Source organism: Semicossyphus pulcher, unplaced genomic scaffold, assembly GCF_022749685.1.
Source record: "Semicossyphus pulcher isolate SPU_LCO1_2020_fin unplaced genomic scaffold, fSemPul1.0.p SCAF_13, whole genome shotgun sequence".
In the NCBI taxonomy this organism is placed as follows: Eukaryota; Metazoa; Chordata; class Actinopteri; order Labriformes; family Labridae; genus Semicossyphus; species Semicossyphus pulcher.
This window is the reverse complement of record NW_027211637.1, coordinates 9,750,830-9,778,123: the sequence shown is the minus strand read 5'-3', so window position 1 is coordinate 9,778,123 and position 27,294 is coordinate 9,750,830. Positions and strand designations below refer to the sequence as shown.

Genomic DNA, 27,294 nt, shown 5'->3' with positions numbered 1-27,294 from the left:
ATGCGCTTCGCCTGACACCTACCCCCCACCAGCAGTTTCAGGCTTTAAAAATTACTATATAGAAATAATCAACCTTGTCCCTGATGCTCTGGTTGCTTTTGTAGATCATATAGAGTAATCAGAATTAATTTCAGTCTGTTTCATAACCAGCGAAAAACTCCTCAAAAATAGTAACAACATTTTAATTTCTGAAATACGGAAACTTATGAACGAATGAAAACGTAAGGCTTGATATTCCAACATACTTTCAGAATCCACCTTTTATTTCATTGCTATACTTGTGAATAAATAAGCGTATTTCTATTTTGTTTTTGTGTTAGTTTTAATATAACTTGAACTGATAAAAAATGAAATGTAACTATAATGCTGAGAAGCTTTTGCAAACTTTCAAGTTATCCAAGTCAGTTAGTTTATATAATTCAAACTAGATGCACAACAGTTTAGCCGTCAAGGTGAGCATTGCTATTCTTCTAACAGTACAAATGCCATAGTCATTAATCAGTGATAACAGCCTGTGCCGGACACATTTTACAATTACAACTTAATCACACATTTCATCACGTCTTTCCAATTAGCCAGTGCTACCAGTTGAGCACACACATTAATTCAGCCTGCAAAGAAGCTTTTGTCTCTAAGTACTTAATGAAAGAAAAAAAAATGGGCCGATGACCCATAAGTTGAGTAAAAAAAAAAAAACCTTGTGGTCCCTTCATGTCGTCCATCTCAGCTCGGAGTCCCCTGTTCTCCACCTCCAGCTCCACGATTCGTCGACTCAGCAGGTTGGCCTCCTCCTCCACCAGCTTCAGGTGGACTCTGATCTCCGCCTCTCGGGTGTGGGGGGAGTCAGCAACCTAGGTGTGAGGATTGGGTGGGGGTTGTTAATTCACAACGTTGTTAAACTTTTTACGCTAAAGACTGTTGCCAAGAAGCAACAGTTTTAAAGAGCTGCTTCACTTTTATGGATGGAAAGGACAACTGTCATACTTACAACTATAATACTGTTTTTATATTCAATGTTGAAACAACAGGTAAGAATGTGTGAAAATAATTGACCACAATCTCTTTTCAGTAATTTTTTTACATTTGGTTTTCAGCTTTGGTCACTGAAATGGCTCCATCGTGAGTGATTAAATCAGCTCCATGGAGAACATTTTGGCTGTTTCTAAAACAATACAATTACACCTTTGTAGAGTTTTCCAGGCGTCTCTGGCATTGGGCGTGATATTTTACAAACCATGAGCACCATAACAGCCTGAAGGCACTGTTTTGCAGCTCTCAGAGAAACATTAAGCAATAAAAGAGCTAAATGCTGAGAAAAGATTGAGACTAAGGCTTTAAACTTTCAGAGAACACTTCTGATGGCTGTTTCAAAGCTCTAAATATGAGCTTAAGATCCTTTTACTTCTCCTTTTAGAGTTTTTAATTCTTCTTATAGTGATCTCTACTAAGAAACTGTTTCATGGCCTTGTTCACAGACTGCTAATTTGTCCGTGCTAATTTGCTCATTAATCACTATCTGACAGTGACAAACTTCTTGCTCCGGTGTATATACAGTATAATGGCTCTATAGCAGAATATCTAGGTCTTTACATCCTCCTAAATGTCCCCTCACCTCCTCCACGGTGAGCGAGGCGTTGACGTCTCCATACAGCGACCTGTACTTGGCCAGCTCCTCCTTCATGGCCTCACTGTCCTTCACCAGCTTGGTCAGCTTCTTGCACATCAGGGCTGATTCCTCTTTAGCAAAGTGAAGCTGACACTTCAAGTCGGAGCTGTCCTCCTGCAGTGACGGGACAGAAAGAGAAGAGAGCACTGAGGTGACATTGTTACAAAAACTGCTGCATCACAAGAGAGGTTGACATGCACACAGATCTCATATCATTGATCAGTTGACATTTAAGGCCTGGAACCAGTGAGTGAATGACTGGTTTCATCACTGATAATGATTTTGACAGATTTATCAATAGGGTAATATGTTAAATATAAAAAGACGGATGTAAAATAACTTAACAGAAAAACATCTAGAGATAAAGACACACATATCTTCTCTAAACTTGCACAGAGAGTAGATATGGTGTGTCTAATCTGACCTGTCACCATACTGTACATACAGACAGGAGACACAAAGAAAGCAGGGCACTTTAATCAGTCCTCCTTGGGACAGAGGTTATATAGAGATGGAGAGAGAACTTGACAGAGGTGGAAACATAAATAGAAAGTAAAAGCTGCAGACAGATGGATAAATGCATTAAACAGTGCAGCTGAGCAGCCAGATCACTTCATGCATGGAGCTTCTCAACCTGGACTCTGCATCTTAAAATCCATCTTGCTGATGGCCAACGGCTCAACTTTTGAGACCAAAGGGGTCACGCACAATGATTTCTTTCAGTGAACGTGTATTTTTCAAACCGCAGAGATTTTCTGACATCATCCCTGGCCATTAAAGGATGCAATTAACTTTGTGCTTTTAGTCAGTTGAGTAAAAGCCACAGCCCATTAGAGAACTGCAGCCTTACTGGGATGAATTGGCTTTTAATTTGTTTAAAATGGCCTTGAAATAAAAAGATAATGACAAAGAGGTTTTTGAGTAACTTGCTGCTTTTAGCTGCCAAATGGTGAAATCACAGTCATGCTGTTTTTTTGTGTGTGAGCTTTTTACAAAAAACACAGGAAAGAGAGAAAACCCAAGAAAACACAGTCATTAGTGGTTTCCCTCAGATGTTGTTTGGATTTTGAAATGAATATTTACTGACTCACTGGCCTACAAAATACACAACTGTAAGACTAAAAATAGATCACAGATGACTGAGAAAGCAAATCCGTGTTACACTATGTATTTGAGAGGTAATGTAAGAACGAGTGCGGTCATTTAAACCTAAAATAATCAATATTTGAATTAATAGCAATAGTTAATGGTTAATGGTAATGAGTTAATGGCATAATGGTACAGTAGCCCAGATAATAAGAAACAAGTCATAAAGTCAGTTTAGGTACTAAGTTATATTTGGTAAACAGCAAAATAAAATCTGAAGATTGCTAACATTAGCAACCATTAGCTGAAGGTGCTAAGAAACTATGTAACTCTAATAGCTAATATAAATTGTCCAAGAGTGCGTATTTTTACTAAGGAATTAATCTTGATTTAAAAAAAAAAAAAGGATCGTCATTTTTTCCCCCAAAGTACATGTTTTTAACTTGGAATCACATGACGCAGTTGTGACTCATAGTGCGGGAAACACAGAATTATGACCAAATTTGTGGATATTTTAGGAAGCTCTTTTGGTTTGACTGCACATTTACTGTATGGTTCAGAGTCAAACTTCTCATAAACATGATAGAGCAGCAGGCAGCCGTTTTCAGCAAAAAGCTCTGATAATCCCACAGTGCTACCTGCCTAGCATCAAACCTAATATATATAAACCTAAAGTTAGCCGCTAGCTGTGGAACATATCCACAGACGTAGCAGACAAATATGCAGAAATTACACTCAGGGATTAGTGGGGCTCAAGTTCTTAAGTTAAATGACAATAGGCTACATGAAGTTTGCTAACATTAACGTTGGACACCATAAACTGAAGGTGCTGGTTCAGAGTCAAACTTCTCATAAACATGATAGAGCAGCAGGCAGCCATTTTCAGCAAAAAAGCTGTAATAATCCCACAGTGTACTACCCTCCTAGCATCAAACCTAGGCCAAAGTTAGCCACTAGCTGATGAACAAATGTTCAACAGACAAAGACAGGAATATCACTCAGGGATTAGAGCTGGTTAAAACGTGGTGAATATTGGAGTACATTCATTAGGTGACAAAAAACACAACTCATAAAAATGCTTTGTTGCTCTGTGTCCATTGGACATGTACGTTGGCAACTGTTTTCTGAAGGGTGATAGTATATCAGGGTTGTGTTTTTGTCACACAAGTCATAGTAAGTAAGTCAAGTTGAGTTGTTTTTCTGCCCACTACTGGCAAAAAATATATATATATATCGATAGATATATATATTTTGATCTTTATTTTTTACCCTCTGTGTGCTGATTCTTTCCTATTGTATTGTACTGTATAAGCTGCTGGAGACTGAATTTCCCAGAGGGAGTCATCCCAAAGGGATCAATAAAGTTGAGTCTAAGTCTAAGTCTAAGTCTAAAAACAGTTCCAGCTAAAAACTTGAATAAATAAAGTTTATACACCAACAGAGACTTTCTTGACCCTTTTTGAGGAGTGCAAGGCCCACAACATAACCATCTCATAGTAGTATAGTCAGTATAATAGTAAAATTGAATGTACTGTTGTTGTTTGTTGAAGATCGTTCGTATTCATAAATGTATCTTTCTCTCTCATCCCAAACTCAGTTTTAACTACTGCTGACCTTGGGCGATCCTTTGCACCCATTCCTGAGAAGCAGTTCTGTGGCGGTATTTGTTTTACAGCCTGTGGAGCATTTCCAACCACATTAAGCAAGGCGAGAGCCAGTGAATTTACAGCCATTTATGGTATGTGGCTTGGAGAGGAAGCTTGGGCTCGCGTAACCCTGCAGATAGAGAGAGATGGTGGTGAGAAAATTACCTTGACCTCAAACACATTTTGGAGTGATGCGGTAGTCCCGTAGTCTGTATCTCTATTTATTCAATGTATACCCGAGCTCGCTTATGTCTAGCTCCGATAGTGCCATTTTTATAGGAGGGGAAAAAAAGATTCAGCAGTATTTGAACTATCTTAGTAATGTGGAAAAAACAAAGATGAGAGGGAGACTTTGGAAAAGTGAAGTTGAGGAAATAGCAGTTCACTTTTTGTGTCTTTGGAAAGCAGAGGGAGAATGAAGAGGAGGTAGAGATAAACAGTGAGATGTTAGGGCCTGATCTGTAAACCAAACATAAACAAAACTTGGTATGCAGGCATGATATTAAGTACAAACACCTACGGGACAAGAAAGAGGGCAGTAAATAGACAGGGATCGCATGAGGATGAGAGGGAATAAAGGAACTGCTGATCTATCTGCTTCAAATGCACACAGCTTGTTTGGACAGATAGAGTGCGAACCCCAGAGGAAATAGGTCAGAGGCAACAGAGATACACAGAGAGCTCGATCATGAGCTGAGAGGCACGAACACATTAAAGGATCAAACGTGTCAGATTTGTAACATGATGGTTGTGATCTGCTATCAATATTTAATCTGTTTCTTGTCATGATATTTGAGTTTGAAAGAAACCCAAAGTAAAACTTCCGACTGCCATTAAAAAATAATGTTTTAATTGATTTGTTTCTAATTGAACCAAACCATGCTGCTGATTGCTGCCACCAATTGCAATACATTATAATGGGAGCATAAACACTCCCAACTCTTTTCAAAAATAGATCCCATTTCACTGAATCCTGTGCAGAAGTTGACTGGTAGAATCAAAATTTATTTTCATCATTTGGAACCACTGCAGCTCGGTTTGACCTAACAACTGTTGCCACATGTAGGTGAAGATAACAGTCACAGCTCTTGTGGTCCTGTAGTACACACAATCCTGTTTCTGGAGAAATGAAAGCTGCCTCGGGTGCTGCTGACACAGCAAAAACTACACCAAACTACTACATTTATTATCTATTAGGACAAGAACAGAAAAAAAAGTAAAAAACTGAGAAGGCTTCTTGGAGATTTGTGCGGTCCATCCATCACACAGAAAAACAATCTTCTATAGACTGTAATGCTGATGTCAGTCATATCCTATCTTCCTCTCCCTTAGGCCCTCTTTGTTTCATTTAGAATCGCCCTCTTTTTTAAACTCACTTGTCTTTCTCCATTTTTATTTATTTTTCATCAGCTTTCAATCATGTCTGCCCTCCATCTCTCTCTCTCTCTGGCATTTGTTTTCTATTCATCTGTTTGTGTGTGTTTTAAATGTCATTCCCTCTCTCAGGTTAGTTGCTTATTGATTTGTTTGGAATGTGAAGATAGCAGCGTGTTTACTTGTACGCGTGTGTGTGTGTGTGTGTGTGAGTTACCTGTGGAGCCAGCTTCTTGTCAGGTTTGTTGTTGGGTCGTGCTCCTCTTTTCTTCTGGGAGTTCTGAAACAGACACACACACAGAGGCTCATTAGGAACGTGGACGTGGAACTCATTAGGACGTGACACAGCAATGAATGCATCCAGTCTGACACAGAACAGAGGAAGTGAGGAGACGACCTGCTGTGGACAAGAAACGTGGGATTTATACTCTATTCATTCATTCATTACTATGCCTTTTTTTCAACTTTCCATATGTGCAGATATTAGTGACTAAAATAAACCCCTACCTAGCATGTCTTTGATTTGACTTAAACCTGTTTTCACTCACTGACTCATGAGATATTCATCATTCATTATAAGTAGTTCAGAGACTTTGAAATCATAAGTGACCACTAAACAGCCAATGACTTCACCTTTATGTCATCCATGAACAAAGCCATAATCACAGCTTTCCGCTGCTGCATGGAAAATGATGCAATTGGTTGCTATTACAACCTTAAAACAATGTCTGTAGGAATAAAGGAACCATTTGAGAACTGATTTGCTTTTTAGCAGAGAGTTACAATGAGAAGATCAAAACAACTGAAAGAGCTACCTTAGCAAAGAGTGAGGACTCTAAACCATAGACTGTGTAAAAAGATGGACGAAATGACGGCTCCCTAAAAGTGAAGCCAAAACATTTGGAGCGCCCCCTGCTGACACGCTGCAGTGTAGGTCATAATGCCAACCTCCTCCATGTTAACAGATGGGACATGAGTCAAACTATAAAATCAAAATACATGTCAAATACATTTTTCTCAAACATGGTTTCTGTCATTATAGTTAGTTCTTATCATGCTGATGTATGTCCAAGTGTTCATTTTATTGACAAGTTTATATTTAATTAGTTATTTGATGCTGTAAAAAGGATGATTGACAGCTCTGTTGACAAATACGACTCCTGCAGCTGATCTTTTCCGGATTAGCAGAGTGGAGGACGAACGGCGAGAGGAAACGTAACAAAAACAATCACTACAGTCATTGAAGTTCCCCTATCTGTTAACGTCTGCTTCAGACCAACACAAGAAGCTGTTCTGCTGTTAAATACGCCAACGTCTTATTGAGAATCATGGGATGGAACCATTTCTTGGCTGGGTTAAGCCAATATAGTCTCTTTGCCCCAGCTTCATCTTCAGCGGATGTGGGTGATCTTGTTATCTAATTAATTTAATTTTTTTATATCATATCACACGGTTACTCTCCTATCGTGTTATGCCCCAGATACTATGGTGATGCTAATCATTCCCATAGTGATTTCGATGACAACGGCAATCAAAAACCAATGTGCCCATGGAATTACAGCTTGGATGTGAGGGTACAAGTATACGAACAGGAGAAGGAGAGAGAGTGAAGGAGAAAAGGAAGGAGATAGAGACAAAAAGGGAACAATTAAGAGAGAAAAGCAAAGTAGGGAGAAAATATCTCAGAACCAAAAATATGGTGCATTGCTCATAACTGCTCTGCTAACACACATACTCATACACACACAACCTCTGTTCATCCAAGTGTCTGCCCAGTGAATTAGAATCACATAAATCATCATCCTAGACTCTTCACACACACACACGCACGCACGCACGCACGCGCACACACACACACACACACACACACACACACACACACACACACACACACACACACACACACACACACACACACACATGCACAGAGGGAGTTAGGACAGACGCTGCAGTGCAAGTAGCTCATCTCATCTGGCTCATTCCGTAACCATGGAAACAAGCTACTCTCTGCAATGAACCGGCGACAACAAAGAAAGAAATGGAGGGATGCAAGGAAAGTAAAGGTTCGAAAGGAGGACAGAAAAATGAAGATTTGAACTAATTTTGTCAATCTTTTTCATTTATATTTATTTTACTAGAATTTGAACGTAACATGTTTAAATTAATTATCAAAAAATACTTAAAGCTTCAAACAGAGAAGAAGAAGAATTCCTTTCATCTCCAGGTTAAGTTGCAGTGCAGCATCAGCATGAAGGGTATTTGCTTATTTGTCTGTTTATCTCCTCCCTCACTTCTCCTCGTTCTCTCCTTTCATAATCTCAGTCCTCCCTTTCATCCTCCTCTCCCTCTCCCTCCTTCATCACTCATCTGGCTATTTCCCAACATTTTTATTTTTCATTTCCCGTGTTAATCCCTCCCTCTTCTCTCCAGTCTCCCTCCCTAAATCCCTCCCTCTCTCCCTCTCTCTCAGTCTCCTAACCCACTTTAACATCAGTTTATCAGGATGCAAACAGTCTATTAATGGCTCTAAACTAACTGATCAATAAGGCTGCCTGATAATGGAAACATTGATTGTGGCTGGAGGTGGAACACATGTCGGTACTATTTGATCAGGCTTTTAGCTGAGCAGCGTTTAGTTGCAGAAGTGGGCTTCCAGGGAAAGATGGAAATTAATACACGTGGGACTCGAGAGAGGGAGCTGATGATGCTGAGCATCACACCTTGTTTCCTCTGCATGAGCGATGCTGAACTACCAGCAAGAGGAAAGGTTACCTGATTGGACAAATGATAGTTTGCAACACAAACGTCTTTTATGGGTTAAAAACTGAAATGTGTTAAAGTGTAATTACGCTTTGTCAGCTCATGCTGATGGTTAATTAAGGAGAGTAAGTAATGCAGGTAAACCTCAAAGTGGTACTCTTACATCACTCATTAGGGCGGAGCCAGCGTGGGCAGCAGTGTAAAGTTGCCAAATGTAGTACGATGGAGCTTTCATACCTGCATTTTCATCTGTATACTGTTTTGGACAGTTAATTAGGATCATACAGATACATGACAAGTATATACTGTGTGCTTTGTCCTTTGCTTTGGCAAAAGAAGGTTGAACCATCACGTTATTTATTTCATTTCTGTAACCAGTTAAAGAGCAACTTGCAGGTTGGAGACCCCAGTGAATCAATGTGTAAGAAAATGATGTAGTAATTTTATCTTCAACAGACACCGCGAGTCTCTCTTGTTCCGTAATATGACACAATGTTAAAAAAAAAAAAAAGCGGTTTTCACCAGCTTTACTGAAAAAGGCCACTTTTTCCTTTAAACTTGGGCCCTTATGTCTGTAAATAATATGAAATCAAGGATTAGCCTTTTCGAAACAGCCAGATTGAGTATTAATGTAGCAAAAATGGTAACATGCAAGTTGCTCTATAATTAACTTGTTGACTCCAATTGTGCACCATTGTGGAGAGCTACTCCTTCTTACAGAAATTACAGTCTCATTTTGAATTTGCTTTCTTTTGTTTCCGGAAATGTGAAAGAAATTGAACTAAATTAGGATGGACAGTTGTTTTCCCTGAACTGCCAAAGAGTTGCCCGGACTGTCAAGCTGCTTTCTTAACCTCCCTGAATGTGACATTACTGTAAAATACCAGATAGCAGCACAAACTGGCAATTAGACCCCTGAGCAGCCTGAACCACAGAATGCTGAGTCAGTTTGTCAAACACACGCCTAAACTGATAAATATCAGTCTGAAATGTGTCAGAGTTGCCTCAAATTAGCAGCTACATCAGCAGAACTGTCAGTTTAACTTATACTGGGGAACCACCGCCTGAGGCTGGAAACTTTTGGCAAAAATTTTAAGCCAAAATTTGAAAATGATGAATGCTATATATCAGTTAACATATATTTCAACAGATAAAGTTTTGGAATGTTTCACAGAATATCATCAGCAACAGCATCTAATACTAAAATTAATGGTTCTATTTCTAGGAGACCCTCATTCTCACTTTTACAAAAGTATGCCTGGAGATGTTCTTTATTCATTATGTAAAAGCACTAACACACACACACACACACACACACACACACACACACACACACACACACACACACACACACACACACACACACACACACACACACACACACACACCACAGCCTTGTTCTCATGTTCCTGAGGCCGCAGGTCTACAGTTACACCGCAGATAAGATAACAGGTTGAGTCCCATGCTATCTGATAACATATTTAACAGCTTCTGGCTGTGTCCTCTGCTATTCAAGCTGCAGCAAAGCTTTTGTCAGGTACATTTCCTTTATATTGAGTGTATTTGGAAAGGGGAAATGATGAGGACGGAGAGGGAAAGTGGGAGAGAAGGCCGGTGACAAGAGAGAAAAGTCAGAGAGACAGATACCAACAGCGATGGCAGAGCGAGAAAAGAAGAGGGAGAGTGAAAGAGAGAGATGTTGTCATTCCTCCGTCATGGATGAGGAAGCACAGCACAGCGGTGTGAACTCTCCTCCTTCCAATCCAATCTGATCTGTAGCTCAACCAGCCGTGACACTCAGAGCTGGGCGGGTTCAAACACACACAGAGACCAAATGAAACACCCTGAGGACAGTGAGGACAGTCTGAATGGGGAGAGTGAAAAATGGCTAATAAAGGACAGGAAAAATGTAAGACGGATGATGAAATGCTTCAACTTATTATGCAACATAAGACTGCAGACAGGGAGCAAATGAGGACTAAGTACACAGAAAATTTACAATAATGAGAGGACAGCATTAGCAATAGTCACTTGAGGTGCTGATAATTGACATAAAGTAATAATAAAAGTGTAGCACAACCTCAAAAAGCAGTAAAAATTATTCAAAACTGCTGAACAGAGATGTTCCTGCTTCTATTGGGGTGACAGACCAGAGCAAAGTACCAATGCTTTTGCAGTGATCTGATATAGAAATGATTTTAACAGCCTAGTCAGGTTACCGCCCGTCATACAGGTTAACTGCCTGAAGATGAGATGGAACTCTGGGGATGGGAGAGAGCGAGAGAGGAAGCAGCACACAAATCAGATTTGCTCTCAGTGAACAGACTCACCTGAACCACGCAGGCGTGACATCCTGAGAGCTTCCCCGGCAGAGGAGAAGAATTTTATGTTGAAATGGATTTTAGGGGTATGTGTCCAAGGGGTACTTTATTCTATTTTTAGCCTATAGGACCTGCAATTGTATTTTTTATTGGTCTTAGTGGGGGAAACAGCTTGGCTGGCTCTCTCCAAAGTTGAAGGATAAGACAACCAACACCTCTAAAGTGCTCTAATTAAGTCTACTTTGTATCTCGTTCTTTGTATCTCATTAAACTTAAAGTTCGGATCATAACAGGGTTTTGAGTCGGATCAACTAAAATAAGAAAAAAGTATATTTATGTTTGGGATTATGTCTTCAGTTTTTGGACCCATCACTGCGCTATGAAATGCAGTTTGTGTATTACCAGTGACTTAACATAGACATAACTTAAACATGTTTAGCAACTGATTGATCGCTTGTAGAAAAATTCAAACGAGCCTGGCATGTTTTACAGTTATAGAGTGGATCTCTGTGGACTGACACTCCTAACAGCACCTTTTTTTGCTGCTTCACCTAGCAAGCACAGTGGTGAATCTAGTGCTTCCCCTCCAAATGTTCTGTCACTGCATCAATGCATGATCGTCCAAAACTCTAATAATTGTACATCAGAGTAAAACACATCACGTTGTGTAACTCTGCATTGAGATGTAGAAGCAGTAAAACTGTATTTTACACCACCATGTGAATCTTTGCATCGGTCTGCAGATCACATGCGTTCTGAACCGCGGGGGTTGATCCATACGGATCACGGATCAGTTGTGAACTGTAACACCACTAATTCTTTCAGACAGAAACATTGACATGACTCTTGTTAGAGGGATTCACATGCCTCCCCTAAAACCAAAAATCATTTTCACATTTCTGTTAGGACAAAACCGAAAGTTTACATTAACTTTTCAGTTGTTGGTTGGCCTATATTTTTGGCTGACTGCCGGGGTCAGCCCTACACACGGGTCTGTATGTGACTGACTGACTGACTAAGTAACTGACTGACTGAGTGACGGTACTTTCACAGCTGTAGAGAGAGAGCGTTGGCACATAGCAATGGCGGATCATGGAGGATATTGGACCTCCACTGACGTGACTCTCTGTCTATACGGCTCTGGATACTTTGTTCGGGGAGTAGGCGGGGCTGCTCCTCCGCTGCTCGACCGCTATCCTCACCTACGTCCGCAGCGCGCACCTGCTTTTAAACACGTTGTCATCAGCCTCATAAAGACAGTACCAATACCAATACCAGTATACCAATATGAATTTGCAATGGAAACATACAGAGCTGAGATTTTGTCGGTATACATTTTCAAACAATTTTCTGGTTTCACAGCTTTGTGTTCGGTGAGTGATCAGTTAGTTTCAGACACAGCATTGGCTTGTTGCTTTGCATTGAAGCCAACATCTATTTTAAATGGTTGTCCATGACAGAACAAACGTTTATTTGTTTATGGATCAAATACATTTTTTAAGGTAAAATCCCCCAAAGTCACCTTCAGTACCACATTTCCAAAGCTCTGAGCTCAATTGACAAGCTTTTTGTTGTCATTTTTTAAATGTGCAACTTTTAAGCGCTGAAATACTACAACAAATATTTCCTCAGAGGGCAGAATGATATCAACTGCCAGATACTAAGTGAACTGTGTGTTTGTTGTGTGTGTGTGTGTGTGTGCACATGTAGTGAGAGTGGGTTTCTGGACAGGAAAATGATTTATCAGAAGTGCATGCAGCAGCAGAAAACACACACACACACACACACTCTAAAAGGCAAGTGGCCAGTCTCAGTGAACAGTACTCTTCTGTCTCTTCATCATCACCGCTGCACACATCCAGACAAAGAGTCTACACAATGAAACACACAATGGGTTACATAACCAGGGTTTGTGTGTGTCTATGTGTAATAGATTGGGATGGATGTAAGCAAAAAGAAAAGGGAGACACGTCTTTTTTCTTCTCAACTCCCCCAATTGACCAAGTACAAATAATCCACTAATGTTCATTTAACAATACAAACTGGATGTTTGTAGTTTTGCATGCAGATTCTAATATCATATTCATCCTTAGTCACACTTGATAACAGCTCTTCCTGAATTCCTCGGATGCAAACGCAGCGCTAAGCGCTCTCTCCGTTTGTCTGCTGCAGAGGAAAGCAGCTCAGAGCACAACGGAGCCGAGCAGATAAGGCGAAAGCAACACCAGCGCTTCACAAATCCCCCGTCTGCTCGCCTCATTACTACACACTCACGCTGTTTCCACACTCTGCGGCAGCTAACACACATTTTGTAAATACATAATAACACCCTGCTCGCTCTGAATTAGGAAATAAACAGCCCATTCACTGTCAGGGCTTCAAGCATAAAGCCTCTTTGTCTGCTGCGATGTGGTCCATGAGCCTGAATTGAGGTTCAGAAATGAAATAAATCAGACTCTTTGCTATCCAGTTGTTCATAAATTACCATAACAGGGGTTTTGAATGCTCCAGTGTATTTATAACAGGTCAAGCTTTATATCACTTTAACCATTCTGCCGAAAGCTGCTGTAGTTCAGATATTTCGGAGAACCATCTTTACTGCTCAGCCACACATACACCAAACAGCCATAACATTACTTGTTACAATGGCACCTGTCAGTGGGTGGGATACCTTAGCCAGCAAGTGAACAGTTTGATCTCGAACTTAATGTGTTGGAAGCAGGAAAAATGGACAAGTGTAAGGATGTGAGAGACAAGGGCCAAAGTGTCAGAGCATCTCCAAAGCTGCAGCTCTTATGGGGCATTCCTGGTCTGCAGTGGTCAGTACCTTCCAAAAGTGGTCCAAGGAAGGGAAACTCGTGACCCAGCGACAGGGTCATGGGCGGCCGCAGACCCCTGTCCATTGCTGAGAGCGCCTACAAATGGCATGTGATGCTCACTGGACCACAGAGTAATGGAAGAAGGTGGCATGGTCTGATGAGTCATGTTTTCTTTTAGATCATGTGGATGGCCGAGTGCGTATGTGTCGCTACCTGGGGAAGGCATGGCACCAGGAGGCACTATAGGAAGAAGGCAAGCCGGCAGAGGCAGTGTGATGCTTTGGGCAATGTTCTGCTGGAAAAGCTTTGGTCCTGCTTTTCATGTGGATGTTACTTTGACATGTACCACCTCCCTGAACATTGTTGGAGACCAAGTATATCCCTTCAACAGTATTCCCTAACGGCAGTGGCCTCTTTCAGCACGATAATGAGCCCTGCCACACTTCAGAAATGGTTTAAGTCAACACAAGTTCAAGATGTTGACTTGGCCTCCAAATTCCCCAGATCTCCATCCAATCGAGCATCTGTGGGATGTCCTGGACAAACAAGCCCGATGAACGGAGGCCCCACCTCGTCACTAACAGGACTTCAAGGATCTGCTGCTAACGTCTTGGGGCCAGATACCACAGCACATCCTCAGAGGTCTAGTGGAGGTCTAGTGGAGTCCATGCCTCGACAGGCCAGGGTATTTTTGGTGGCAACAGAGGGACCTTCACAATATAAGATAGGTGGTCATAATGTTATGGTTGATCGGTGTAGATTCATGGCATGTTTTGTCGGTGAGAGGCTTAAATGTAGTGCAACAGGAGAGTCATAGAGTCAATAAACTCATTATTGTAAGATAAACAGTATTATGTACTGAAATATAGCTAACATGGGCTAACATTAGCAATGACAACCGAAGGCACAGAACAGGACCACCCAGAGCAAAACTGATCCTCATGTCTTCCTAACCACTAATCATGCATGGGAAAGGTTTGTTTCTCACCCATGAATTTTACAATCTCACATAAAAAAACATAAAAACATAAAAAAGGAGGAAAAAAAACAAAGGTATAAGGAGTATGACGGTAGGGATGGATATAAAACAGATAAAGTCATTAACTCCATAAAGACAACTGAACCTTAAAGGCCACCAAACGGTGTGTTTAAGGTGTCCATAAAACTGCCTTATTCTAAAAATGGTTCAGGGAAAATCATAAAAGGAAAGTCTGCAACACAGAAGCATTTCATGTCTTGAATTTAACATTTAGTGACGTCACCTTGAACTTTTTGTAATCAAATCTAAAACAAAGCCCTCATTCTCTCTACATGTGCTCCCTGTTACTGTATGCCCCCTCTGTTTGTACACAGTTTCTCCCTGTGTTCACATCACTGTAGGGAAGGTCTGATTATTGAGGAACAGAGTAGAGAAGCATTTCAGTGGCGATGTGGGGCATTAAACATTGCCTGGCAGGTCATAAAATGTCACTTCATCACACACAGGTACAAAGAAACGTGAAGGAGGACAAGATATGCTGACTGAAAAATATTTATTTCTCTATTTCACTCTGTTGCCTCAGGTTGTCAGGGAGAAAAGGTCACAACCCTGAGACGACTAACACAGACAGAATGATATAAATCAACAGTTTTCCTCTGCTTTGTGTCTACAAGCCAAGAAGTGGAACAATGAAAACTGCAGCGATGCTGCGAGTGACTCACAAGGGAAATCCATCATGTCAGCATTGATTGTGTTCGGACAAGATCTATACTGTCTGGTACCATGTTATAGTATGTTCAGTGTTATTTCATATAGTTCTTAGTTATTTTGAAATTCACAATTTTTTCAGCTTTCATTGATCGACCCCTTTTGATAGCAACAAAATATAACACATATTGTTAATCACTGTTAATGCTAACCCAAACCAACTCTGTTTTCCCTTGATTAGATATGTCAGCTCAAAGAAATAATGATTGTGAGGATTACAGTTTCTCATACAAAAGGGAACCAACGCAGAAAATCACCCTAAATTGCATGAAGTATACATGCATTATTTTCCTGAAGAAAAAAATGAAACAAGCGTTGTGTAAATACTTTTGCATGGGGCACAATATGAATCCTTTTCACTTCCAGAAACACAATTCTCATGGCCAATACTGATGAGATAACTTATGAGTTCTCGTTTTACTTAAAAAAGCCTGCAGCTTTTGCACAACTTAGGGTAATAAGTAGTGCTCATATATGGATGATTTAATATCAGATCACTCTCAGGATGCAAATTGCTGCATTTTATTATCATTTGACAAAAACATCCACATTGGGGTGCTGGTTTAGCTCAGTTGGTAGAGCAGGCACCCCATGTACAGAGGCCACAGCCCTCGACGCACTGATCGCAGGCTGGTTTGATGCATGTTCTCCCCCACTCTCTACTCCCCACACTTGCTGTCACTCTTCCCCAAAAAATCTTAAGAAACAAACAAACAACCATCCACATTGATGACAACATGTTGTAATAGTACAGTTAACAAAATTGACGATAACTTTTTGCTCTGCGATTGTGAAAAATACAGCAAATTATACCAGATGAACACAGTGTGTATATGTCCATGCGTTGGACATAAAAATGTGCTTTTATGTCCATATAAACAATTAACAATCAAACATGTTACTATTTTGGACTATTCAGTCTATTATCATCAAACTAAACAAAACCTCTTCCACTTTTAACATACTTGGTTCAGTGACTCTGATAGAGAGTTCAGTTGGAGTGACACATATTTTAAAATAAATACAGACCTGTGTGCTGCAGTTGTGCTATACGATACGTCACTATACTACGTCATATAATTAATTAACGGTGTTCAAATGTATGTTTACTCAGCGTGATCAACGCAGTGACGGTAACTTTTTGAAACTAAAGCTCACAGTATCCTACTTCCTGTCGGCACACAACTTCATACAATGTGTGCGCTGCAAGTGTAGCCGCTAAATGTAAACACTCCGCGGCACGGAGAACATGTTAGCTAATACCAACATGTAAAGTCCTAACTATGGTAGAATTAGAATGAGAAATACTTTATTTAAATTTGTGAAGGCTAATGACTGTGATAATTCATTGGTCCGATAAGCCTACGTATTGTGCATCCCTGCTGCTTCACCACATCTGACTGCACACATCTTTTCATCACCTCTCCTGAGATGGATTTTCCTGTCAAAAACTGGTGTTAATCCATCTACCGCCGGCTAAATGAAAATTCCACACTGCCTTATATAAATGATCCAACCCAGCTGTGAATTAGCCGCCACTTACTGATAAATCACCTGAAGCTAAAGTGTCACAAATCACACTCTCGTAGATACTGTCCAGTTATAGAGCTTACATCTGTTCTGTTATTCATTTGAGTGCAGCCTAATCTAAATATGTTTACATTACAGCTCAGCTCTGCTTGATAAACAACATAATTTGAGCACCATTTCTTTAAATACTCCCAGCACGTCTGTTGTTGTATTTCCAGTAGTGCAAATGAACGCCGACATGATGTAACAAAACAGTGATTCAGCCCACATCCGATTGTGTGTATCAGCGCTACTAAAGCCAGGAGAGTGAATGGGCAATTAGCATGGCATTAGCATAGCATTAGCACTGCAACTAAGCGCTTGAATACTGATAGGGGATGGATATGACACCTACTCTGCAGAAACCATACACACACACACTCCACAGTCCTTAGTCTGTGTGACTTTGTCTTTCTCTCCTTCCACTCTCCATCTCTCGCTCTCTTTCTTTCCTTCAATAAGTAATCATGACAACAACAGGCTGCATCTCAGACAGGCAAACCCAGTCTCCTCCTCCTCTTGTGTTTACTTTGGCTCTTCACACAGAGGCACACACTGGTAAATATGCAAACAATAGATCAATGAAGAGAGAGATAAAAAAAATAACGCAGGAGAGGAGAAGAGGAGGAAGAAAGGAGGGAGGGGAAGGAGGGGCAGAGGAAGGAGGATTTGCAGTTCTTTGTTACCAGAAGCACTGCTCACTTCCAGCCACCTCCATTAGAGTAACGCTTGTGTATGTCTGCCAGCGTGTGTATATGTGTGTGTGTCTCAGACACTCTGCTTATTAAGGCAGTATGTTAGTAGGTGACCTTGCGCAAATGAACAGCCCTTCAAGAACAACCTGCTTCTTTGTATTGATCTGAATTATTCATGTGTGTATGGTGTGTATGTTGTGTACATAGGTCTGTTAAGCTGTGTGTATCTAATTTTCTGTGCAAGAAATGTGTGTGTAGCATATTTATGCATGTGTGGAAGGATGTGTGTGTTTTTACATGTGCCCAGCCGTGTTGATAACTGAACAGCCAGAGAGGGGGACATGTATGTGTGTGTATGTGTGTGTGTGTGTGTGTGTGTGTGGCAGACATCAAATCTCAACGGCCAAATGCCATTCTCATCTTATCCCCCCCCCTCCCCATATGTTCCCCCCTTCTCTCCTCAGGGTCCTACTGCCCCTAAACCTTAATTAAAGCGCTAATTGTCTCATTTTATGTACAAACCAGCTAATTTCTGTTTGGTTTGCAGGATTCTAAAGAGTACGGCTACAATTCATGATCTGTAATAAATAAATTACATATTCATTTAACATATTATGATGATATTGGACTGTTTGACTTAGTTATTCACTTGATTTATTGACTAATAGTTGCAGCTCTATAATACAGAACACCTCAGAGCTGCTTTTATGTGAGAAACAGTTCTTGCTCAGGGCAGGAATAGATTAAAAAAAAGCACATTGTTTCCCAGCTCTGTAGAGCAATACCAGGTACTTTTTTCTTGTTCCAGGGCAATGGATCAGACAGTACCTGAATATGCAGGCCAATTTGAAACAAAACAAACCGCTGCTTCAGCTTTATAAAAACTTTGAGAAAAAAGGTATAAAAGACGAACAAAACCAGGTCACAAAACTGAGGACATTAGTGCCATTTTTGCCTGCTATGTCCACCAGATTGCAGTAATAGAGAGGATATATATTTTTACTAAGGGGGATATCTAGCAATAGTCAAAAGAAACATATTACTTCTTCTGGTTTACTCTAGTTTTGGTAGGAACTGGCAAAGTGACACAGGCAGATATACAACCTCCACAACCTGGGCATGCAGCTCTACAGCTACTTACACTACCGCCAGTGGGATGTGGGGAACATATGATTACATGTCACTGACATTCAAATTAGGTCATGTGAGTAACAAGAAACATGAACCTATCAACGTGTACAAGGCTTATTTCTCACTGTGGTAGCAGTTTGTGCATGTACTAACTTGTGCAGCACGTAAGGACGGAACACAGTAACACTAAATGATAAATTGCATAATTTTGTCCGATGTTGTCATGATCATAATTGCACATGAATACAAGCTGTTTTAACTTGTATGTTTCCCAATATTGACTCTTGAAAATGACCTGGTAAAGGATGCAGAGAACACTTGACAAAGACATCAGAGTAATGAAGCAATTAAAAGGCAGTTTTTAAACAGTAAGGTGAGGATGGGGGGATGGGGGGATGGGGGGATGGTAAAGGCAAAATAGATGTAGAGAGAGACAAAGCAGGAGCTCAGCGTCTGCAGAATTTAATATTTGATTGTCTGACCTCCTCTTCTCTGAGGAGCAGTTCCAGCACGCAAAGGATGCAGCCTACATTTTACACCCCCCGCCTCCCACCCCTCCCGACAAAACGCCTCAACGACCACAGACTATGATATGTTGCCGTGGCGACAGCATCTGCAGCCTGTCGCCAAGATACCCTGCTGGCAAACACATTAATGAAAAGGCAGAAAGAGGAAGAGGAGGGAGGATGGAGCGGGGGATGATTGATAAGAGGGTTAGAGGCGGAGGGAGGAGAGAAAAGGTTGAAGGAGGAGAGAGGGAAAGAGGAGAGAAGGGAAGGCGGTTGGATGGAGTGAGAAACAAATGGTAAACAAAGAAAGTGCAGGAAACACAAAAAGGAAAAGGAAGCTGTGCCTCTTCAAAACCAAATATAGTGATTATAATTAAAAGCTTGTAAGATATTCTCTGTCCTCTCGTGCTCCTTGTTTGCTTTTGTTGAAAAAAAAATGTCTTTGTTAATGAGCCCAGAGAATGAAATCCTTCATACGCTGACTTTACTGTAGTACAAATACCATTGACAGCAAACAGCAGAACCCCTCTGTGTACATTTGAATATCATGTGTGGGTCCACTAAGATATAATGGTGTTGGCCTGTAAACAGAAGCTGTGAGATAAATGGAAGTTATGGGAACGTTCTGGCTTTCTTGAACAAATCACTTCAGTGTATTCTCATAACATTTGCAGGTTTTATACCAAAGCTATAATGATGTTTTTCACCAAACTGTAGCTCTGTAACACTCATAATGACATCAGGGAAATAACAAAAAATGATGCAAATCTGTGTTTTTCTGTGCAGAACGACAAAACAATATTCCTCTGTGCATATTTGGATACATTCTGTAGTTCTAATGCAAACCAATGTGAACATCGGACATGATGTATTGTCTAATATCTGCATATCTTGTAAACATTGGGTAGCTCTGCACCCCGCTGGTGTGCTATATTATTATTTTTGTTAGTATGAGAAAAGCAAAAGGGAATGCAACGATGATTCATGGAGCTCATTCTGTTTGCACTTCCACAGTAGCTGAAATAAACAGCGTGGAAGTTTTACTTTACAGCAAAAACAAATGTAAGTCGGGGAAACTAAAGTGGTTGTGACACTTGGGGGTTATTTTATGGTGTTGCTCAGTGGGTGCTAGGTAGTTGTTTGGAAAGTTATGAGGTGGTTTCATGGATATAAGTTATCACTTATGGGGTGTCTGTAAAGGTTTTTCACAGTGGATTGTGTAAGAGGGTTTTATGGGTATTTTGTTGTTTTGTAAATGGTGGTAGGTGTGGTGGTACTGGGTGGTGGTTAAGGCCATTTTTTTTTGTTTCTGCTTACGTGTTGCCTTTGTGGGTTTCTTTGCAGTGCTAGGTGGTGACTCTAGTGAGTAATAGGTGGTAATCATGATTCCTGTTATGTTGAACTTCAAGATAATTTTAAGAAAAGGACAAAATGCAGCATATGAGTCCATGAGGATGTTAATGTTTTAGGTATCTTTGAGTTAAAATGTGAACATTTTAATGTTTGTGTGAAAAATATCCAGAAAATACTGGTCATAGGTTTGTCATTCATCCCTTACCATTTTCAACATACACAGACAGTAAATCATAGTGGGGCAACTGATCACAGTCAATCGATGATCTGTACGGATCACCCCCCACTAAGCACGCATGCGATCTGTGGACTGATGCAAAGTTTGACATCATGATGTAAAATACAGTTTTACATCAACTTTTCACATAATTTCCCAGTTTGGGATCAATAAAGTACATCTATCTATCTATCTATCTATCTGTCTGTCTGTCTGTCTATTTTACTGCCACTTATTCCTAATGCAGATTTACTACAGACAACACAAAGTGATGTGATGTACAGTTATTAGAGGGTAGGACTTTGAAGCGGACTTGAAGATTAAGCATCGATGCAGTAACATAACATAAAGTGTGGGAAAAAAGGGATCCCCCCCAAATATTGGTATTCTTTGGATCTTTTTGGACAGCCTTGTTTACAGATTCTTGGCCCTTGCATGATAATGCTCCTCTATCTTTCCTGCAGGACGTAGAGATATAGAAGATCTTTTGTACCCACAGCCACCAGACTTTTTAATTCTTCAGTAAATGGTTAATAAGATGCCAGACAAGTGAATTTCCCTTTGGGGATCAATAAAGTGATTGTTATTGTTATAAGATAAGCCTTTATTCGTCCCACAAAAGGGACAGTTGATATAAATAGTATTTGGATCTTAATCGCTCTTAATCGCAATGTTTTTTTTTTTTCAATTTGCAAGGAATAACAAGGGTTAAACATCTTCATCCTCCCCTCCCTCCCTGCTTTCTCACTTTGCGGGCACCTGAGCTGCCAGCAACTGTCACCAGAGTCACGGAGAGAAACCATATGTGAACGAGAACACAACACAGGCTTGTCCACCAACATGTAGAGCATCCATCTGGTGTGTGTGACAGAGGGTGTCCCTGCAAACCACAACACAGCACCTTGTTCTGTTATGTCCTATTAATAGAGTGTCATCTGCAGTAACACCTCCGTGCTCTTCTGCAGAGTCTCTTGATCTCACTGTAGCTTTTATATTTCAGACAAGAGGAGGATACTAAAGAGTTGAGAGCTGAAATTATCCATCAGTATGTTGCCATGATTAGTAGGAACACTGAGGAAAAAGGAGTGAAATTAAAGCCACTAAAGAATTTTAAACCTTAACTCAATTTCTGTAGCATTGATAGAATTATTGAGTTGAAAAAAGCTTTCTTTTGGTAGTGCACTTATTGCTCTGCTTGTATGTATAGATTCAGCAGAAGAGATGATATAACATAATACGATACCCATTAATCTGAAAGCAAAGTTAGTCAGCCAAAACCTGCATGGAATAATTGTTACAGCTCTTACCAGAACTGAATCAAGATGGACAATTCATTATGTATGCAAAACCTCCTGATCTCTTCGCTCTGATGCTCACACGCGCATAAACAGGTTGGACACACAGACACATCCATATGACCTCCATATGGCCTGTGGGCCTGTGATGAACGTGCTTCACGTCTTAAATCAGACCGGATGTCTTGTCATATGTGGTTTCACACCTGCCACCCACGCACACACACACACACGGCTGTGATAGCTCCTAGCATGTCAGAGTGTACTGTATGTGTGTGTGTGTGTGTGTGTGTGTGTGTGTGTGTGTGTGAGAGACAGTGAAGTGGAGTGTGTATGACAGGTTGACTGGGTGTTCCAGTTATCTGCACGTGAACTGCATCATTATGCCAAAGTGTGTGCATGTGTGTGTGCGTTTGCATGAGTGTTTCATTTTTTGTCACGGTTGCAAATAATTGTGTTATTAGGAGAAATACTAGCTGCATATATTACAATAAAATATAAACAATAATTATTTCCATAATAAATGATGATGAACTTGTTAAGTGTCATATAAAATATCAAATAATACAAGTATTTATAATACATGTGTGAGAGCATTAATTTCATGTTTGTCAAAAAATATGAAAAATTCAAACTAATAATAATTCCATGTTCGCTACTTAACAGGAGCTCCTTTATATGTTATATCCTGTCTACAGTAGAAGCCCATTGTGTGCTTCATAAAGGTGGACTGAGTGCTATTAAGCCCTTTGTGCTGTGAATATTAACAGCCTGTTTGAGCTCACTGACAGCAGAACAAAGCCAGGCCCTGATGGACATGTCAGAGCTCTGGTGACCTTAAGGTGTGTCTGGCAGTTCAAACACAGACTCAGATCAAACACAGGGACCACACACAGGTATTAAAGTGATGTGGCAAACTGCTTGACATCATTTCAGCAACCCTGTTTGACACTTCGGTATGATAATGCTCCTGAGATTATCTACAACATGGCCACTAACGTCTTGAGGAACAGCCTTTTTGGAAATATGCTAATTTTGAATCTGGCTCAGGAGGTACAGCAGGTCGCTGGTTTGATCCCTGGCTCCTCAAATCCACATGTAGAAGTGTCCAATTGTGCAAGATACTGAATCCTTATGTGCTCCCCCATAAGCTCATGTGTCTTAACGTGCAATAGATAATTAGATCTGCATTAGATTTGACCTAAGTGTATGAATGAATGTGAATGGGTTAATATTGACATGCAGTGCTTAAAGCTTTGCGTGGTCACAAAATAGAAAAGCACTATATAAGAGCAATCCATTTACATTTACTCATGTTTGTATGCAAAATATAAAGTTCAAGCCTGGCTTTATAAATGTAAAACAAAGAGACAGGCTCCAGGAAGGAACAATAGATTTTCATCTTAAATGTTCATAATTAAATTTATACTATTTTTTTTAAATATTAATTGACAATAATGATCTGTGCACCCTTATAAGCCACTGAGTCAAATTTGTAAGTCAATGCAATGCATTGCTTTAAAGTGGTAATCTTGAAAGACACTTCCCAGATATCTAGACAGTGTTGCATGTGTGACGTCTACGGTTGGCTCCCTTTGTTACGGTTGTAACTCTTGATTTTCCTCTCTGACGGTCGCTTTCCTTTGTAGACTGTTTGCCTTCATCTGAGCATCAAATTTGTTTCTTTTTCTTTGGATTTTCACTTATTCTTGAAGTTGTATCTGTAGTCATTGATCTTTTCTTTTCTTTGTTTGTTCAGCCATTGTAGATTACTGTTTACTTGCAACACTTGCAGAGAGCGGAAAAGCAGCCGCTTGGCTCCGCCTACCCTCTCTGGCAGACCAACCACTGCTGGGTGATGGAAAACACGTCACTAACTGGGCGGTTGCTTGTGATTTTTTCCGCGAATGTCACCACAGACACCCAGTCCATAATAATACTATATACTGCAAATGCAAAGGCTTTCATCAGTGGGCCATAGGCTCAATCACCATTGTGTTACCTCATTTGGTGATAGATAGTGACTTCACAGACATTTATTTAAATGAAAATCTTCGAGATTATATCTTTAAAATGAGAAATACAGCTGTTCTTTCATATAAAACTCAGCTAAAGTCACAGGATTTATTGCGGAAAAAAGTGTTTGTTCTTTTAACTTCTGACTTCGCCTTTTGCTGTATTTTGAGTTACATATGAACAAATACATAAGCTCTATATCCCTAGAACAATTTATATAATGGAAATAATGCACAAAGCTGTTATCAAGCTGTTATCTGTTACCTGTTCCACCTTGTCAAAGCAGTTCATAAATTCGACTTTTCAAGCATGTTGTGTACTATCATTTTTAAGATTTTCATATGCTTTTGGCAGTGTCTTCAATAATTGAATGAGATAGAGTTTTGGTTTAAATGTTTCTAAGAATAACAGAGGCTTTGAAAGGCTATGGAGAAAAACAACATGTTTTCCTTCTTAGTTAAGACAACAGACGGGGGAAGAACAGGCAACAACCTCATTAGTGTGGCATTTATGGGGAATTATGGGCTTACCTTAGAGAATCATTGCTACAAACAAGACCTTTGCTGGGAGATGGAGGCAACAAATCAGCTCCTGTCAAATAAATTACAACCGGGTAACATCATTTGTTTGTGGTTGGTTTCCTGATGTGGAAGTTTGCTCTTACATTTCAAGCTCTACAATGTTTAATGCTTTATTTACTACATTTTTCAGTGACAAATGTATGCGTGTGATGTGCAAAGTTACAATAAAATCTCACTTAAGATTTGGTATTGTTGCAGTGTGACAGCATTTACCCATAAATTACACATGCTGTCACCAGCTGAAGCATATCCTCAAAGGTTTCTCAACTGACATTAAACACACCATTCGTCTTTCAGCCTGTCTGTATATTTCCTCAACTTGATTTCCCATCCTTCCCACCTCCGTCGTGTCAGAGCCTTGTAATCCTGCCGATCAGCCCCTCTGACAGGAAATCAAACAGGATGTGACACGCTGATTGAAGCCTTAACCTCGCTCTCTGAGGAGAAAGAGATGTTGTGACCTCGCCTTGTCCCCAATAATAAGTCACCTCATGGGGAAAATGGCTCCTCTTGGTCTATAGGATCTACACATGTGCAGGACTTTGTACTGTGATGATGATGCATGTTTCCGATTGAGTAAACCATCTGCAAGTCAGCGTGTTTTGTTCCTCTTCCCTTATTCTGGCCATAATTATGCATTACATATATACTTACAGTGTTATAGTGTTTTTACTCAGACTGCATACATGCATAACTTTTGGTGTCTCTGTATGAATATTAAGTTATTACAATGATATGCTCTTTATTGCACCTAAATAGATACATTCAAATGAGTTACTTTATTAATAAATTAGCAGTATATATTATATCAAGCTTTTTCTAATATATACTCCACTTTTTCTTTCTTTAACAATCACTATTTTTTAAATGATTCAGTTTTCCATTAAGATCCTTAGAATCATGTTTTTCCTTGTTTCTTTTTCTTTCAGTTTTGTTTTTACTTTCTTTCTTTCGTTTTTGTTTTCTTGTACTTTCTTTTTAGTTTGTTTTTCTTTCTCTTTTTGTTCTTTCTTTCCTTCGATCTTTTTTTCTTTCCTCCCCTTGCTTTCCCTTCCTTCTATGTGCGCCCACTCTGATTGGCTGTTAAATATTTGAATTTTTAAAAAGGGATAATCCCCCTTACAACAGTTGCAGTGTATGACACACACACAGGATGCACACTAATCTTCTTGTAATTTTCTTTCTTTTTTTAGCTTTTTTCACTCCACTCTGATTTGACTCTCCCAAACTTCAGACTCATTCAGGAGTAATACCCAGCATCACAGATAGAAAGCCCTATCCCTGTGTGAATTACTGATGATGTTTGGCGTGCCGTTGATAATTAAATCATGAAAAGGAGTGAGCAAAACAAATGTTCACCACATGGCACAGTTTGACCTGATTGATGCAGCTTCAGGCTGCTGTGGCCTGATTATTGTGGCTGAAATGACTTACAGAGATGCTAACAAGGCACGTAACAACATAAACAGGCATGAATGTGTTCATATGTTAGCTTTCAGTTACGGGATGAGCTCAATACGCTTTTAACAGGCCGGTGTATCGACCGGCTGCCAGGATGAAGTTATTACCAGAGAGAGAGCGAGGCGCTGAGAACAGACAACATCCCCGATTACTGATAAACATCTCTAATAAACAAGATGATCATACAGTGCGGTTGTGTTTTTATTGTGCGGTTGTTACCGTATAAAGAAGAGATTTTTCCAGTGGGACAATAAAGTTAAGGGATTCATAAATTAGAAGCAGAGCAGGAGAGTGGGAACACAGGAGGAAGCGGTAGAGAGGGAAGGAAAGATGAGAGGAGGAAGGAGGGAGAGTAAAACAAACAGTGGGATGAACAAGATCTAAATTATGACCAAATTCAAACCTGAAACTAAACATGCGGTCAAACTAATGTATTCTTACCTAACAAAGCAAAGAGGCCTGAAACTACTCGGGGATGTGTTTCTTTAGGGTCTCTTTTTGTGCTGGCTTTAATCCTAGCTGTTTAAATGTCAATACATTTACAAAATCTATTTTGTAAGTCTTTGTAATTTAATGATTGCTATTAAACAATTTCAGTCAGAAGCAGAAAAAAATCATCTTAAAGCAGAATTCACTTATTGTCTTGGCCACTAGGGGCACCCAGGAGAGCTGTAAAAAACAACTGAAAAAACAACAAACGTGATCACAGCTTTGTAGGCAGAACAGAGAGGTAGATAATCTCGTTGAAAATCATCATTTGGAGTTAGGTAGTAGATATCGGCGGGTGGAGCCGCCGTAGCCACTTCTGCTAACCAAAACACACGCTTAAATTTTTGGGGAAAAAAACGCAAAGATCACGCACATCTGCTTATTTAACAGCAGAACAGCTTCTTTGTGTTGGTCTGAAGCAGATGTTCACAGATATGGAAACTTCAGTGACTGTAGTGATTTTTTCAGTCACGTTTCCTCTCGCCGTTCCTCCGCCACTCTGCTAATCCGCAACAGATCAGCTGCAGGAGCTGTATTTTGTCAACAGAGCTGTGAATCA

The 27,294-nt window shown here is 40.1% G+C and overlaps 1 protein-coding gene across 1 annotated transcript in view; it reads right to left on the bottom strand.

Annotated features, from left to right (window-relative positions):
- mtcl2 (microtubule crosslinking factor 2) overlaps nt 1-27,294 on the bottom strand; it is a 104,840-nt gene that overhangs the window by 32,027 nt on the left and 45,519 nt on the right. Inside the window, exons 5-7 of the mRNA XM_069659457.1 lie at nt 5,990-6,052; nt 1,613-1,780; nt 698-851 (exon numbers count right to left, since the gene is read on the bottom strand). Of these exons, the coding sequence (XP_069515558.1) occupies nt 698-851; nt 1,613-1,780; nt 5,990-6,052 (385 nt within the window). The remainder of the gene's footprint in view (nt 1-697; nt 852-1,612; nt 1,781-5,989; nt 6,053-27,294) is intronic.